At 49.5% G+C, this 14,955-nt stretch overlaps 1 protein-coding gene across 8 annotated transcripts in view; it reads right to left on the bottom strand.

Moving 5' to 3' along the window:
* Positions 1-14,955, bottom strand: part of TNR (tenascin R) — a 417,504-nt gene that overhangs the window by 15,971 nt on the left and 386,578 nt on the right. For all 8 annotated transcript variants that reach the window (XR_013991784.1, XR_013991785.1, XR_013991786.1 and 5 more), the window contains 3 exons: positions 5,935-6,086; positions 4,495-4,591; positions 1,467-1,628 (listed from right to left, as the gene is read on the bottom strand). Coding sequence is in view for 3 of the 8 variants with exons in the window: in XM_081026706.1 (XP_080882832.1) it covers positions 1,467-1,628; positions 4,495-4,591; positions 5,935-6,086 (411 nt within the window). In the remaining 5 variants the exon portion in view is untranslated. The remainder of the gene's footprint in view (positions 1-1,466; positions 1,629-4,494; positions 4,592-5,934; positions 6,087-14,955) is intronic.

Raw genomic sequence — 14,955 nt, 5'->3', positions numbered from 1 at the left:
ATTTGTCAGGCTGTCCAATTTGTCACTCTTCTGTCAGGACTTTCTGGACATTTGACCCCCAACAAATCTGACCTCCACGTAAGGGACCTGCCACTTACCTCTCCCATTTCCACCTGGTTCGTCAGCCTGGCTGTACTGAACTCTTACTCCACCTCAGCTCGGGGACCAGAGACCTCCGTGCTGCTCTCTCTCACTCATTTTCTCATCCCCCTGACTTCTGTTCAGAACTCTGTCCACTCAGCTCCTACCTCCTTACCCCCCACCCCCATCTGTTTCCTCCAGGCCAGCACTGGGACACACATTCGTGATTCCTTTTGTCTCCAGAGGACACCGTGATGAATTATGGTGTCGGGAGACAATCTGGGTCACCCCCATGCAGCCTGGTTGTTTTTAAAATGAGTTAGTCTGATATTTTGTTAAATATACTCCATTTCAATGACTATTTTATGCCCACAGTGTGGTAAATTGCACCTTTATTTGGGCACTTCAGGCAGGTCTCAGTGCTACTGGGAATGCTCAGAAATATGAAGAATGACAAAGGAAGGCATCATAGACCTGGCTGAAAAGAGAAATAACTGGACAGATGCAGAAACGGGAAGGTCAACACCTTGATGGTCATCTTAATTCCAAGAGGCATAAAAATGTTGCTAAAATTATACTCTAGCATTCAGCCCTAAAACTGGAGTTAATGAAAGGACCAAGAACTCCATGTACCAAACAGCAGAATATTTGGCAAAACAGGTTTTATGAAACGTGCCATCATAGAACCCAGGAAACAGATGGGCAAAGCCTCAGAAGCCGACTCAATGTTATGTTCCGACAAATCTATTAATGCAACAGGGCGTCCAGACATGGTTGTTCTGCTTAGTAGAAATGTCACAAAAATCTATAGAGAAAATGTGACCACGTACGTGGTTCTCATGGAGGAAGGGAAAGAAATGTGGCCAGTGAGAGACATTTAAGTGCCGCTGTTTGCTCCTTGATGGGATATAATGATGACCGCTATAAAAGCGGGGTGGGGGGATCTCAGAATCAGGAAGGGTCCGGTTTATTTTCATTAGTTCAAAGATGGCTTTCCTAGGTGTCATTCATTACAGGGGAGATTTCTCCCCAGACAGTAGATGATTATGCTCTCTCTGGATAAGAGCCTATATTGATTAATCGAGACAAGAAAAATAATCCTTTGCCCTCCCACTGCACTTTTTTTTTTTAAATTTAAAAGCACGTGCACTGCACTTAACACATTTTTTTTTCTGACTGTTCTGTGAAGTGGGGAAGCCATCATTATTACGATTTTCCAGATGAGGAGAGTGAAGTCCTGGGAAATTGATTTCAGGTCACCTGCGTGGTCAGGGACAGCCTGGCCCAGAGCCAGCGATTTCATGAGCTGAGTGGGAGCTGCCACTGCCTGGGCCGCTTGGGCCTGGAATATGGGGGTTCTGGGGGTCTGCTCAGGGCCAACGTACCTGCAGTGCCATTGTAGGCTCCTATGCGGAGTTTATAGAGGCTCCTGCTGTCCTCCACGGAGAATTTGTCGTAGTGGGCAAACACGGCCTCCTGGCCGTCCCGCATGTCCACGCGCAGCTCGTAGCGGCCCTGGGATGTGAGCCTGTGTATATTGTCCAGCCCTGCAGAGAAGAACAGAGAATGCAGGGAGCCTGAACCCAGCGGCTTTGGAAGCTGGAGGGGAAGTAAGTGGTCTCAAAACAAATGTGATGGGGGAGAGGGGGGTATTTGGAGAACTTTGGACATCAGCCCTTCCCAAGCTGTTATCAGACAGACCCTTCCAGACTCTGAGTTTCTACCTGCATGTGGCCAGGTCTGCTGAGCAGTTCCCACCACAGGTCGGCTCAAGGGTCCTGACACCTACTCTTGACCCAGTGACTACAAGCCCTGTTCAGGATTCCTGGCCCTGTTCCCGCCACATCCCACTCCAAACTGTGGCATTGGGTGAAAGTGACAGGAGGCATCACATGGGCGTGACTCCTTGGTGTGAGGGAAAGGAAATAAAACGTAGAACACTGATCAGAGGAGTTCAGGGCGGGCCCTGGGGCCCAGGATATCCCACATCCTGCCATCTCCTCTAGCCTGCAAAGGGGTTCTGTGCACCTTTCCTTACACCACCCTCTTTCTCTCAGCTTCCAGCTGCTAACTGCACAGCTGCCTCCTTCTTGGAGAATTGCTCTTGACCAAACGGGAGTCACTTCCGCCTGGAGGTTACCCTCTCCATTTGCCTACCTTGGGGCAGACCTCCATCAATGCCTGATGTGGGGCGTACAGAAACCTGGTCCTTTTGCCCCAACTCTAGGGAGCAATTAATGTGCCAGGGGAAGCGAGTCTCCCCCAAAGCCCACAAGTTTGCACTTTCCCTGCTTTATCTTGCCTTGCACCCTCCCTTCCCTTCTCCTGAGAGCGCTCCCAGATAAATTGCTTGGACAAGTATCTCTGTCTTGGCCTCTGCTCCTAGAGAATCCCACTTAGGCCATAAACCTTCGGTCACAGTGTTACCCCAACCTGAGGACTGTTTCCAAGCAACAGGTCACTAGGCCATGCCTCTCACTGGTTCTCTATTACCTATGACACTGAGTCAAGACTTCTCTTCCCGACTTTAGACAGCACCACGGGCCTTCATTCAACCTCCCGATCTCGTTTCCTTTTTGCAGACTCAGTTCGGCTCTAGTACTTTGTGGTTTAACACCCAATACTTTCTAATCTCCACTGTTACCACCAGCAACAGGCTTGGAGCCCCCACATTTCACTGTCAATTTTGTAATATTAATGCTGGTTTCTTTGCACTGCATTTAGTTTTGAGGCTCCCTTTTATTACTGTACGTGATACCTTGCTTTCCAATTTGGGCAATGCTATGAAGTTTCATTCACAAAGCAAAAGATTTAATTAAACAAAACAAGGGATATACAGAAAATGGAAGGGCATGATAGCTCAGCTATTTGACAGATATGACAAAAGTTGTAAGAGCAGTGCACAGTGGCCGAGGATTTGGGGGAAACAACCCCGTCTGGTGTGGGCACACTGATTCAGGGGCACAGTGTTTGTCTCCCAAACTGTCTGCTCTCTCAATATTTTTCACCTTATATTTTCATTACCTATCTCAGCAAACACGGGTCTGGGCACCTAACAGGTACTCAATAAATCCTTATCATTGGTTGACTGATGATTGATTGATTGATATCTACGCTTTAGGTGTCTATTATCACCCGGGCACTGTGATAGGCGGTGGGGTTAAAAGATGAATCTGATGTAGTCCCAGCCCTAAAAGAAGTTCACGTAATATGGCCAAGAAAGAAAGGAAAATGGTCATTGCCATTTGGGCCCCCAGAAGAGGGGGTGACCAATTCTCCCACAGGCAAAGGGAGAGAAAAATGCGTAGGAGGGATTCTCCAGGTCTTTGATTATAATGTAGATGGACATCGAGGTATACAGGAAAGGGGAAAGGTGGCTGAGAGAGACTTCCTTGCAAAGGAAACATTAGTGATTGTGAATGTTGGGCTGGGGGTGGAGGTGGGGGAGGACAGGTACTTAGTGGTGGGGAGCAGGCTCCGAAGTAGATTAGAGAGGCCGGGTACTTGAGCAAAGGTGTTTGGCTTTCACCTGGTCGTGATGGGGAGTCTCTGAGAAGTTTTACAAATGGGGTTAACCACTGCTTAGAGTTGGGGCGTGAAGAGCATTGTAGTGGCCATGGGGGAATGAGTGGAGGCTGGGGGGCCAGTTCGGGGGCTGCTAGACGAGCATCCAGGAGAAAGATACTGAGGGCTGGGTGAGACAGTGACAGAAAGACAGAGAGGCGGCCTCAAACATGGAACACAATTGTTCTCCTTTCCCCCTGCCTCCCAGTACAAATCACTCTGAACATCTAACCAAGCGGGAGACACAGGTCACAGCAAATGTACTGCTTTCCGGAACTAGCATCACTGCCATCTGCCCGCGTCGGCTGTGTATTTACCTTCTCACACCAGTTCAGTTTTCAATCTGTACCTCCTTTTTCAGTCAGACCTCTAGGAAATTGCCGGTCGCCTCTAATGCCATTTTCATTTTTCTCTCTCCCTTGCCAAGTCAGGTGATAACATCCCTCCAAGGAATTAGCATACGGTGACGACCTCAGTCCTGTCCTGACCTGTGGGCTGCCTGGCTGCTGCCCGGCTTGCGAGAGAGATGACCAGCCAGCCGGGTGCTCCCCAGCCCCCGCCCCCATCAGGCCGCTCACTCTTTGTAGTCGCCTCACGTCAAAACCCATGAGCATAAGAGACTATTAATGAGCATGAGAAGAGACAGAGCAAAGAGGAAAACACCACCATAAGATGAAAACAGATCAATAGTGCAGCCAAACAGAGCCAGAGGTACCGAAAGCAATTCACAAGTTGTCAACTTCTCAGCAGACACGGGGGGTGCTGATAATCCCAGGCAGACACAGAAAGGAGAGAGGTGGACAAAAAGCCAGAGCAGCCCTCCCAGGGAAAGCCAAAAGGAGGCGTTACCCAGCCAAAACTCATCCTCCAGATTCCCGAAGCCGACTCGGTACTCAGCCCATTTCCGGAAAAAGTCAGTTTGGCCATTCTGCCGCCTCTGGAACACCTGTGAAGAGACAGGGGGGAAAATTCTGGGATGCCAAGGATAAAAGACTCTCGTGAGTAAGACTGCTGGAACTGAGTTTTATATCTGCGATGCCAAATATGCTCAGATAAGGGACATTGCAGTCCAGAGCTGGGTATCTATGTGCATAGCGTTTCCGTGGGAGATGCTCAGAGCCCTTGTCTCGAAGTGCAGACGCCCCGGATGAATAAGCTGCGTGGTGATGTTGACACTGATTTCCATCCCTGTGATGCAGGAAGGATTCAGGGATGCCTCAAGCCCCCCCACCCCCCCCCGAGTTGGGGGAAATAGGCGTGGCCCTCAAATTCATCTTTCCGGGCCATGGAGTGCTGCAGAAACATTTGTCCCCAAGAGAACAGAACCAACTTCAAATCAGCTAGTAACTGTCATCATCCCATCACAGGCAAAGCTATTGCGTATCCTGCACATTCTGAGCCGTTTAAGTGTTAATTTCATCTAACCTCCCATACATCAGCCCAGGCTTCAATTTCCAATTACGCTTTAAGAAGGAGGCACAACTATGTCAGAAACATAAAAGGAAATATCTCCCAAGAGTAGCTACTATGAGCACAACCACCATTTCACTCCATTCAAAAGCTGGTTTCCATCAGCCCCCACCCCAGCTAATGCTGGCTGCTTCGGGGCCAGGCTGCGGGGACCCTCCCGTCCCCACAGTGGGCCGCACTGAGGAGGGGGCCATGTGTGAGGTCGCCCTTTCTCTTCTTCCCTCCTGCCCTATCAAACATGGGAGGAGGGTGATGGCAGAAAAGAGTGTCTTTCTTTTCCTGACCATTGGTGCCCCCTGAAGGCTGTGACAACTCTGGAGAAGAACCAGGGAAGCAAGGAGGGATGGGGATGGGGTGTCCTTTGTAACTAAAGGTGACTATCCATGTGCTGCCTCTCCTGTGCTCCCCCACGTGTCGTCGTCCAGTAGAAGGATTCTAATCACCTCCCCATAGAGGCTCAGCTCCTCTTCCTTTCTTATAGCCACAGTCCCCGGTAGGCAAGACCCCCGGGCCTGGCTGAGCCACTCTCCCCTCTCCCGGGACTCCGCTGCATGACCTGTCCTCACAGAGGGTGCCCCTCCCCGGGGCCAGGCCACTGCAGCCTTGACATGCTATTCTTCTCTCTGCTCGGCAAACCTATGATTGGGCTGCAGAGTAATGGCCCTGAGGACAAAGAGGGACCCCCAAGAGGAACATGATGGGGGGCGGTAAATGAAGGGAGGGGCAGAGGGTGGTGAAGTTTGGACCCGCAGGCACTGAGCCAGGAGGCCTAGAACACCAGGGTGTTTGCATGCACAGAGAGCAGCTGTGTGTACTTACAATCCAGCCACCCCCATCCGTGGTCATGTCGCAGTACACCTGTAGCTTCTGGCTGAGCTCTCCGTGGAGGAAGATGGTGTAGACCCCACTCAGAGTGTCTCCATTCATCAAATGCTGGGCACAGTCTTGAGGATGAGGGAACACCCGGCCCCCTGCACAGGAAGAAAGGCGATTTCCAGAAAGGGTCCTGTCTCCCATTCTGCATAAGAACCCCTTGCATGGGAGAAGGTCTTTGAGGGCTTCTTGGTACCCCATCCAGAGCTGTACGACATCCTGTCTGGATCTCACACAGTGCATGTGGGAACCCTGCCTCAGCCTGCATCCCCCCCCTCTCCAGCTGACGGTGGATTTGTAAGACAATATGCATTCTCATGGGATCAGAGGAAAGAGCTGGTTTCCAGTCTGGACCCTCCGTGTACCTGTTGGTTTAGCTTAGCAAATGGCCTGATTTTCCTGAGCATGAGGTTGCTTATTAGTAAAATGGGGATAATAAACACGTCCTCCACTCAAGAGTGTGTTAATACAGCTGGAGATGGGTTACTCAAATGATGGTTACAGATGTATGGGCCACAGCACGTCACTGTAGGGCCCACTTTTCAAATGAATGAGAAGCATTGTCATGCAGAGTCTCTGGTCCTGCTCCCCGCACAAGAACACAGGATATGGCGAGGCCAAAAAGGAACACCAACGGAGCCATGGATAGGGTGTCCATACCACTAAATTCTCGCTGGCAGCTGAGTTGGAGGTACAGGAAGCAGGAGCTGCAGAATCCGCAATCTGCAGTCCGCTTCTCTGCCAATCAACCCCACTTGCTAGCTGCAACCCTCCGGCCACTTCTCTGCCAACCAACCAACCCCCTAGCATAGCCACGGGAGTTATATTGGTGGGTAATGGCTAACTGGTACAGCTGATGGCCAACTAGTCATAGCTGATGACCGTCTACTACCCGAGCCAGCACCTTTCCGTGTGAGGCCGTGAGCCTGGAAACTGATCTCTGGGGCTCTGTCCCCACAGGCATCTGAGCCAAGCCTGCTGCCATTGTCACAGGAGCCACTAAGGAATGCCCAGACCAGCTCAGCCTTAGTGAGGAGATGGATATTGTTGTGCGGGGTGTCCGGCGGGGCGGCCTGCGGGGTCTCTGCTCTCGTTCCCCACATAAGAACGCAGGACATGGTGAGGCCAAAAAGGAACACCCACGGAGCCATAGGTAGGGAAGTCATACCACTATGGTCTCACTGGAGCCTGGGTTTACACGACATGCGACCTGCTGTCCGCTTTGCTGCCAACTGACCAACTCTCCTCGACTCTCCTTACTCTCCTTCAGTCTCCTCCTTCACTCTCCTCGGTTCCCCTCCGTAGCCGCGGCAGTTATATCAGTGACCAATGGCTTAATGGCTACAGCTGATGGCCAACCAGCCACAGCTGACGGCCATCCACTATCTGAGCCAGCACCTCTCCACATGAGGCCGAGAGCCTGGAAACTGCTTTTTGGGGCTCTGTCCCCACACTCCTCCCCTACAGGTTCTCGCCTCATAATCTACACGACAAGCGTCTTCCGCGAGGGTCCCTGTGCCATATTAGACTATTGACACCTATGGACGAAAAGAAACGGTAGTCTTAGGAACCAATAATGGCAAATCCCTTCCATCTGGGAGGATACACGCTAGCTTTTTGTCCTGGGAAAGGAGGGTCGCTGCCACTGGCACCTTTCCCGGTTTGTGGTACCAGACTTTCATGGCAGTGCTTGGGGTCCCTTGCATAGTTTCAACACGTAACAGTACAGGGGACCCCATAATAGGCCATAGTGAGAGCACATAGGTTCCCCGCAAAATCACCCCGGTATCGGGACCTCCGTATACTACAGTCACTTGTGGTGGCCACTCAGCCACCACCCCTGGCCTCACTTGCAAATCATGAGTCAAACTGGCCCCCCATGGGGCTATCAGGCCCAACCATCGACAATGGGGGCTTTTGACCTGCCAGGGCCAAGTCCATTGCTGCCGTTCCCCTGCTTTCAAGCATGTGGGTGCTGGCAGCAAAATGTTTCCATTCCTGCCGTGGCCTGGCTTTAACAGAGTCTCACTGGTGGTAACTTATAATTGAATGGGAGCGGCCGTTCGATGTAGCAGAGCTTCTACTGGTGCCGGTCCTCCCTTCCGTGGTCTCTCATTCAGGACTCTCAGGACATCCCATAGACGCGAGGCCCAGTCACGCATCGTGGGAGGGTGTTTTGACACCCGGAGATCTTGCTTCAAAAGGCCATTATAGCGTTCAATCATGCCAGCTGCTTGTGGGTTATATGGAGCATGAAACAACCATTGCACGTCCATCCTGGCAGCCCAGCGCTGCACCTCTTGCCCCGTGAAATGGGTACCCCTGTCACTTTCAATGACTTGGGGTGCCCATAGAGGGCGCACAGCCATGTAAGAGCGACGACCGTTTGCCGCTGATCCACGGCCGGACACGGCCAAGCAAACATCAACCCCGTAGCAGTGTCCACTGCTGTGAATGCGTATATCGCATTGCGGGCCTTAGGCAGGGGTCCAATGTAATCCACTTGCCAGCGAGTGAGGGGCACCCTCCCTCGCGTTATCTGCTGTGTCTCCCAGGGGAGCGTCCGCCTTTGGGGGCTGTCCTGGGCACAGAGGGCACAGTCATAGCAGGCATCTGCTATCTCCTGCCATTTCAAAGGCAGACCCCAGCGTCTGCTCACCTGCCACATGGTTTGGCTTCCAGCGTGCTGCAATTTCCTCTGCAGCCAATGGGCCACATCAGTGGCAGGAGCCCGTTCTAACCATCGGACCCGTGCTAGGGCATCTGCTTCATCATTACCTGGGGACACTAGGGGGAGTGACCTGTGACATGTATTAGGGTTACCTCCTTTCTCTGCCCTAGGTCCCAGAGGTCCTGCCACATGGCTTGACCCCACAGTGGACGGTGTCCTACCAACCAGTTTTGGTGTTTCCATGTAGGGAGCCACAACGTTAGGCCCCGGAACACCGCCCAGCTGTCAGTACAAATAACCAGGGGCCCAGGCTCATGGCTGATTACCATCCACACAGCTCGTAATTCAGCCCATTGGTTACTCTGGCCCATCCCAGTATCAAACCAAATGGTGTCTGTTTTGGGCTGCACACCAATAGCCGTCCAAACAGCTGCAGCCCCTTGGCTAGAACCATCAGTAAACCAGGCATCCTCAGGTACTGGGGACTGTCCTTCTTTGTAGGGCGAGGGCTCCAAGTCCTCCCCTCTAGGCAGAGCGCTTGGCTCAGCCTGGGCTACAAGCTCCACAGGCCCCAGGACCTGTTGTAGCTCTGTGCTCAAAGGGCTTGAGCTAAGGGTGCTACGTTGCTCCAAGTAGGTGCCCCACTTGGCGAGGGTCGTGGTCTGTGCCACCCCCATTTTTGGTCCCTGGGTCCACGTACGCACCCAGCCCTGGACAGGATAGGTTGTTCGAACCACTACCCATGCCGTTCCTGTAATGGCTTCTGTGGCCACTAGGGCTGCGTACACAGCGGCCAGCTGTTTCTCTATCAGAGAGTAGCGGACCTCCGCTCCTTTCCATAATTGGGACCAAAATGCCACTGGCAACCGGAGACGCTCCTGCTGTTGCCAGAGGCCCCATCCGTACCCCTCTTGGGTTACGTGAACATCAAGTTCAAATGGGCGGCCAGGGTCCACTACTTGCAGAGCCTATGCCTGCTGCACTGCCTGTTTCGTGGCAACGAAGGCTTGCTCTATAGCCTCTGTCCAATCCCATGAGGCCCCCTTTTTAATCACGTTGTACAAGGGCCTTGCCATTTGTGCCATGTGGGGTACAAACGCCCGCCAATATCCTAGCAGACCCAAATATGTCTGCAGTTGGGAGACCTTGGTCGGCCGGGGAAAGGCTTGTATCTTATCAATAATCGCCTCGGGTATAACCTTTGTCTTACCCGACCACACAACACCCAAAAACTTGACGGATAAGCCAGGGCCTTAGACCTTTTCCTCATTCACCGCCCAGCCACGTGACTTCAGGTGGCGGAGAAGAGAGGGAGCTGCTTTCTCTAAATCAGGAAGAGAATCTGATGTTAATAGAATATCATCGACATAATGAAACAAGGCCACAGAGGACGGGTGATCCCACTGTGCCAAATCCTGGGCCACGAGCCCGTGGCAGATAGTGGGGCTGTGCAAGTATCCTTGTGGAAGGACTTGAAAAGTCCACTGCCGCCCGTCCCAAGTAAAAGCAAACTGCTCTTGACACTTGGGTGCAATGTCAATGGAGAAAAAAGCATTGGCCAAGTCCACTACATAGTGATATGTCCCCAGGCGGACAGTCAGACGATACATCAAATCATGTATTGAAGGCACTGCAGCATGCAAGGGTGGTGTCAATTTATTTAACTCCCTATAGTCCACAGTCATTCGCCAGGTCCCGTCTGGCTTCTTGACAGGCCATACTGGGGAGTTAAAGGGACTGTGCGTTGGCCTCACAATATGTGCCTTCTCCAACTCCAATATTGTACGACCAATCTCCTCCTGCCCTCCTGGCAGGTGGTACTGTCGCACTGTAACCACGCGCCAGGGCTGTGGCAACACTTGAGGAGGGTGGTGAGCATGCCCGCGTGTCACCGCTTTCACCACCCGGATCCAGAGACGGAACTCTCCTACAGACGTCTGTAAGCTGAGGCCATGTAGCACGTCCACCCCTAGAATATCCTCCGGAACAGGGGAGACATAAACCTTGTAGGTACGAGGGGGAAGCCTTCCTATACCCAGTGGCAAGGAAATGGCTTTCACGGTCACAGTCTTTCCCCCATAGCCATCAATGCAGATTGCTGGTCCAGGGAACAGTTCTGGGTTCCCATAGACAAGACTGCAGTCTGCGCCAGTGTCAACTAGGGCCAAAACCCTCTGCACATTAGAAGAGGACCAATGTATGGACAGTTCCACATGGGGCCTCAGGTCCCTGCTTGTCCCCTCAGACTGGGTACCTTGGCCCCACCCCTAATCAAGCTGAATGGAGTTGTACTCAAGTGGCAGCATGAAGTCCTGGAGGGACACAGGTCGTGCTTTCCCAGACTTCTCCTTTTGGCTTCGGAATTGCTGTTCCGGACGCAGCTGTTTCCAAAGTTCCAGCAGGAATGCATTGGGTTGTTGGTCTATTTTCTCCTGATCAACCCCTGCTGCTACGAGATCACGCCACATCTGTGCGCGTGTTACTCTCTGAGGCCCGCGACCTCGCCCCTTTACCTTTGGTTTGGGCTTCCAGGTCTCAACTGTGTGGACCTCCTGTCTTAACTTTCTTTGCCTCCAGCTTTCAACATCCCCTAGGGTGGCCATGGCAGTTGTAACTTCATGGATCCGTCGCCCTACATAAGGTGTTAGAATAGCAACCAAGGATCCAAAAGCACTCTCAGGAGCAGTATCCAAAACCAGATCTCTCATGCTGGCTGTAAAAAGCTCGTCATCCTGCCCCTGCGTGTTAAGGTTAAAAATAGCATTTCTCATTCCGGATCAAAATGGCGGCGTGAGGTGAGCCTCTGTAAAGCTCTCTTGGAATTTACAACTAATCGGACAACAATAACTCCACAAAGGCCTCCCTGCACAGCAGACAGGCAAGACGAAGAGGTCCACTACTGAATTCACCTCCAGGTGGGTGAATCGCGCAAGCGGGGGAGGAGGGAAGGGAGAAGTGCGGAGACGGAGCCGCGCGGGCGCAGGACACAGACCTAGCTCAGTGCTCTGAGCCCGCTGCTCCCGGATCTTCCGCAGCTGCGGGAGAGGGAAGGACTCAGACTGCTAGGGCTCTGCTTATGGCCCACAGGGCTAAGGGGACAGCATATAGCACGGCTGAACCCAACGCTCCCGGCAGACACCTCGGAGCAAAGACTGAGGGAAGAAGGCTGAAAACTGTGGTTTAAGCCCTCACTGCTGAGCAAAAACGGAAGCCTTAGGCCCTGAGAATAGCTGCCCCTCCCTCCCCTCCCAGAGCTCGCCCCACCCCCACCTGCCCGGCGCTAGAAGCGATAAAGTAGCAGTCAGATCAAAAGGACAGAATATTTGCTGTTCTGAGAACTGTGGACCGCAGAAACAGATTCGCAGCCCAAATAGTTCCGGCAAAGGGGAGGGAGCTGTGGAAGCAGGACCGACTGTGGTGGTGGTCGCCGCCATTGCTCTGGGCCACCTCTCACAACTCACCCCGCCCCTGGCCCCACCTATCTGGGCGGATCCCTGCAGGAGTAAACAGAACTGCTGAAACATACGGGCTCTGAATCCGGTGCAGAAAGAGATTTGGAACTTCATAGCTCTTCGCATACCTATCAACCTGTTGCAGAAGCCATTCCTGTAGATGTTTGGAAGAGAAATAGTAAGTCAGTGATTGCCATGAATAACCAAGGCAACAAGATAGCTCAGAAAGAAAGTGAAAAGTCTCCAGCAAAGGAACTCAGAGATATGGACATTTGAGATACAAATCACTAAGAATTCAAGATTGCAATTCTGAAAAAACTGAACGAGATGCAAGAAAACACAGAAAGGCAGTTTAATGAACTCAGAAACACAATCAAAGAACACCATGAGCATTTTACAAAAGAGATTGAAATCTTGAAAAAGAACCAACTAGAATTTCTGGAGATTAAGAACTCAATAGAAGAAATTAACAATAAAATATCCAGCTTAGGTAGTAGAGTTGACCAGATGGAGGAAAGAATCAGTGACATCGAAGATAGGAACCTGCAATTTACACAGAGGGAAGAAGAAAGAGACTTGAGACTTAAAAGAAATGAAAGAACTCTACAAGAACTTTCTGACTCCATCAGAAAGAGCAATATGAGAATAATGGGCATGCCAGAAGGAGAAGAAAGAGAGAAGGGAACAGAGAATATACTCAAAGAAATTGTTAATGAGAACTTGCCAAATTTGTGGATAGAACTGGATCCTCGAATCCAAGAAGCAAATAGAACACCTAATGACCTCAATCCCAACAGGCCTTCTCCAAGGCACATTGTATTGAAGCTGTCTAAAATTAACACCAAAGAAAGAATCCTCAAGGCAGCCAGGGAAAAGAAGACGGTAACTTACAAAGGAAAGCCCATTAGATTATCATCAGATTTTTCAGCAGAAACTCTACAAGCTAGGAGGGAATGGAACGAAATATTCAAACTATTGAAAGAGAGAAATCATGAGCCAAGAATAATATATCCAGCAAAGATCTCCTTTAGATATGAAGGAGGAATAAAGACCTTTCCAGACATCCAGAAGCTGAGGGAATTTTCTAATACACGACCTGCACTACAAGAAATACTAAAGGAGGCTATTAGACCACCATCAACAGGGACAACTTGTGGCAACCGAAACACTAAAAGGGGGAGCGTAAAGGCCTGAACTGGAATATGGGAATAGAGAAAGTAAGCGTACTGAAGAAACTGGAATACTCTAAATATCAAACTTTCTTTTACATAAACTCAAGGGTAACCACTCAAAAAACATCCAAGTCTGAACTATATACTGTAATAAAAGAAGAAACAGAGGAAAACATCATAGAATACCACCACACAGAAATAACAGACAACAACAAAAAGGCAAAGAAACAATGGAGACACAGCCTTACCAGAAAACTAAAGACAGAATGACAGGAAATCCTCACATATCAATAATCACCCTAAATGTAAATGGACTGAACTCACCAATAAAGAGACACAGAGTAGCAGATTGGATCAAAAAACTAAACCCAACCATATGCTGTCTACAAGAGACACATCTCAGCTACAAGGACAAGCATAGACTCAAAGTGAAAGGGTGGAAATTGACACTCCAAGCAAATGGTACCCAGAGAAAATCAGGTGTAGCCATAATGATTTCCAATGAAACAGACTTCAGGGTGAAAAAGATAACAAGAGACAAAGATGGACATTTCATAATGGTAAAGGGGACTATACAACAAGAAGACATAACAGTCATCAATATTTATGCCCCCAATCAGGGAGCACCGAAATATACCAAGCAACTACTAACAGAACTAAAGGGAGAAATTGACCAAAACACAATTATACTAGGGGACTTAAATACATCATTGACAGCTATGGATAGATCATCCAAACAGAAGATAAATAACGAAATTGCAGCCCTAAATGACACATTAGATGAAATGGACATAATTGACATATATAGAGCACTTCATCCTAAAACATCAGACTATACATTCTTTTCTAGTGTACATGGAACATTCCCAAGGATAGACCATATATTGGGACACAAAATCAGCCTCAGCAAATTTAAGAAGATTGAAATCATACCAAGCATATTCTCTGATCACAAAGCTTTGAAATTGGATATCAACTGCAAAAAGAAAGCAGGAAAAAAACACAAATACATGGAGATTAAACCACATACGTTTAAAGAACGGCTGGGTCAAAGAAGAAATTAGAGGAGAGCTCAAAAGATACATAGAAACAAATGACAATGAAAATACATCCTACCAAACTTTTTGGGATGCCGCGAAAGCAGTTTTTAGAGGGAAATTTATATCATTACAGGCCTACCTCAAGAAACAAGAAAAATCCCAAATAAATAACCTCATGTTACACCTTAAAAAACTAGAAAAAGAAGAACAAGCGAAACCCAAGGTCAGCAGAAGAAAGGAAATAACAAAAATCAGAGCAGAACTAAATGAAATAGAGAACAAAAAGACAATAGAATAAATTAATGTGACAAAAAGCTGGTTCTTTGAAAAGATTAACAAAATCGACAAACCCTTGGCTAGACTCACTAAGATAAAAAGAGAGAAGACACTAATTCACAAAATCAGAAATGAAAAAGGGGAAGTTATCACGGACACCACAGAAATACAAAGGATTATCCAAGAATACTATGAAGGACTATATGCCACCAAATTTAATAACTTAGAAGAAATGGACAAGTTCTTAGAAACATATAGCCTTCCAAGGCTGAATCATGAAGAACTGGAAAATCTTAACAGGCCGATCACCAGTAACGAAATTGAATCAGTCATCAAAAACCTTCCCAAAATCAAAA

The sequence above is a fragment of the Rhinolophus hipposideros genome, assembly GCF_964194185.1.
Source record: "Rhinolophus hipposideros genome assembly, chromosome: 19".
NCBI lineage: Eukaryota > Metazoa > Chordata > Mammalia > Chiroptera > Rhinolophidae > Rhinolophus > Rhinolophus hipposideros.
This window is presented reverse-complemented; position numbering and strand designations above follow the sequence as displayed.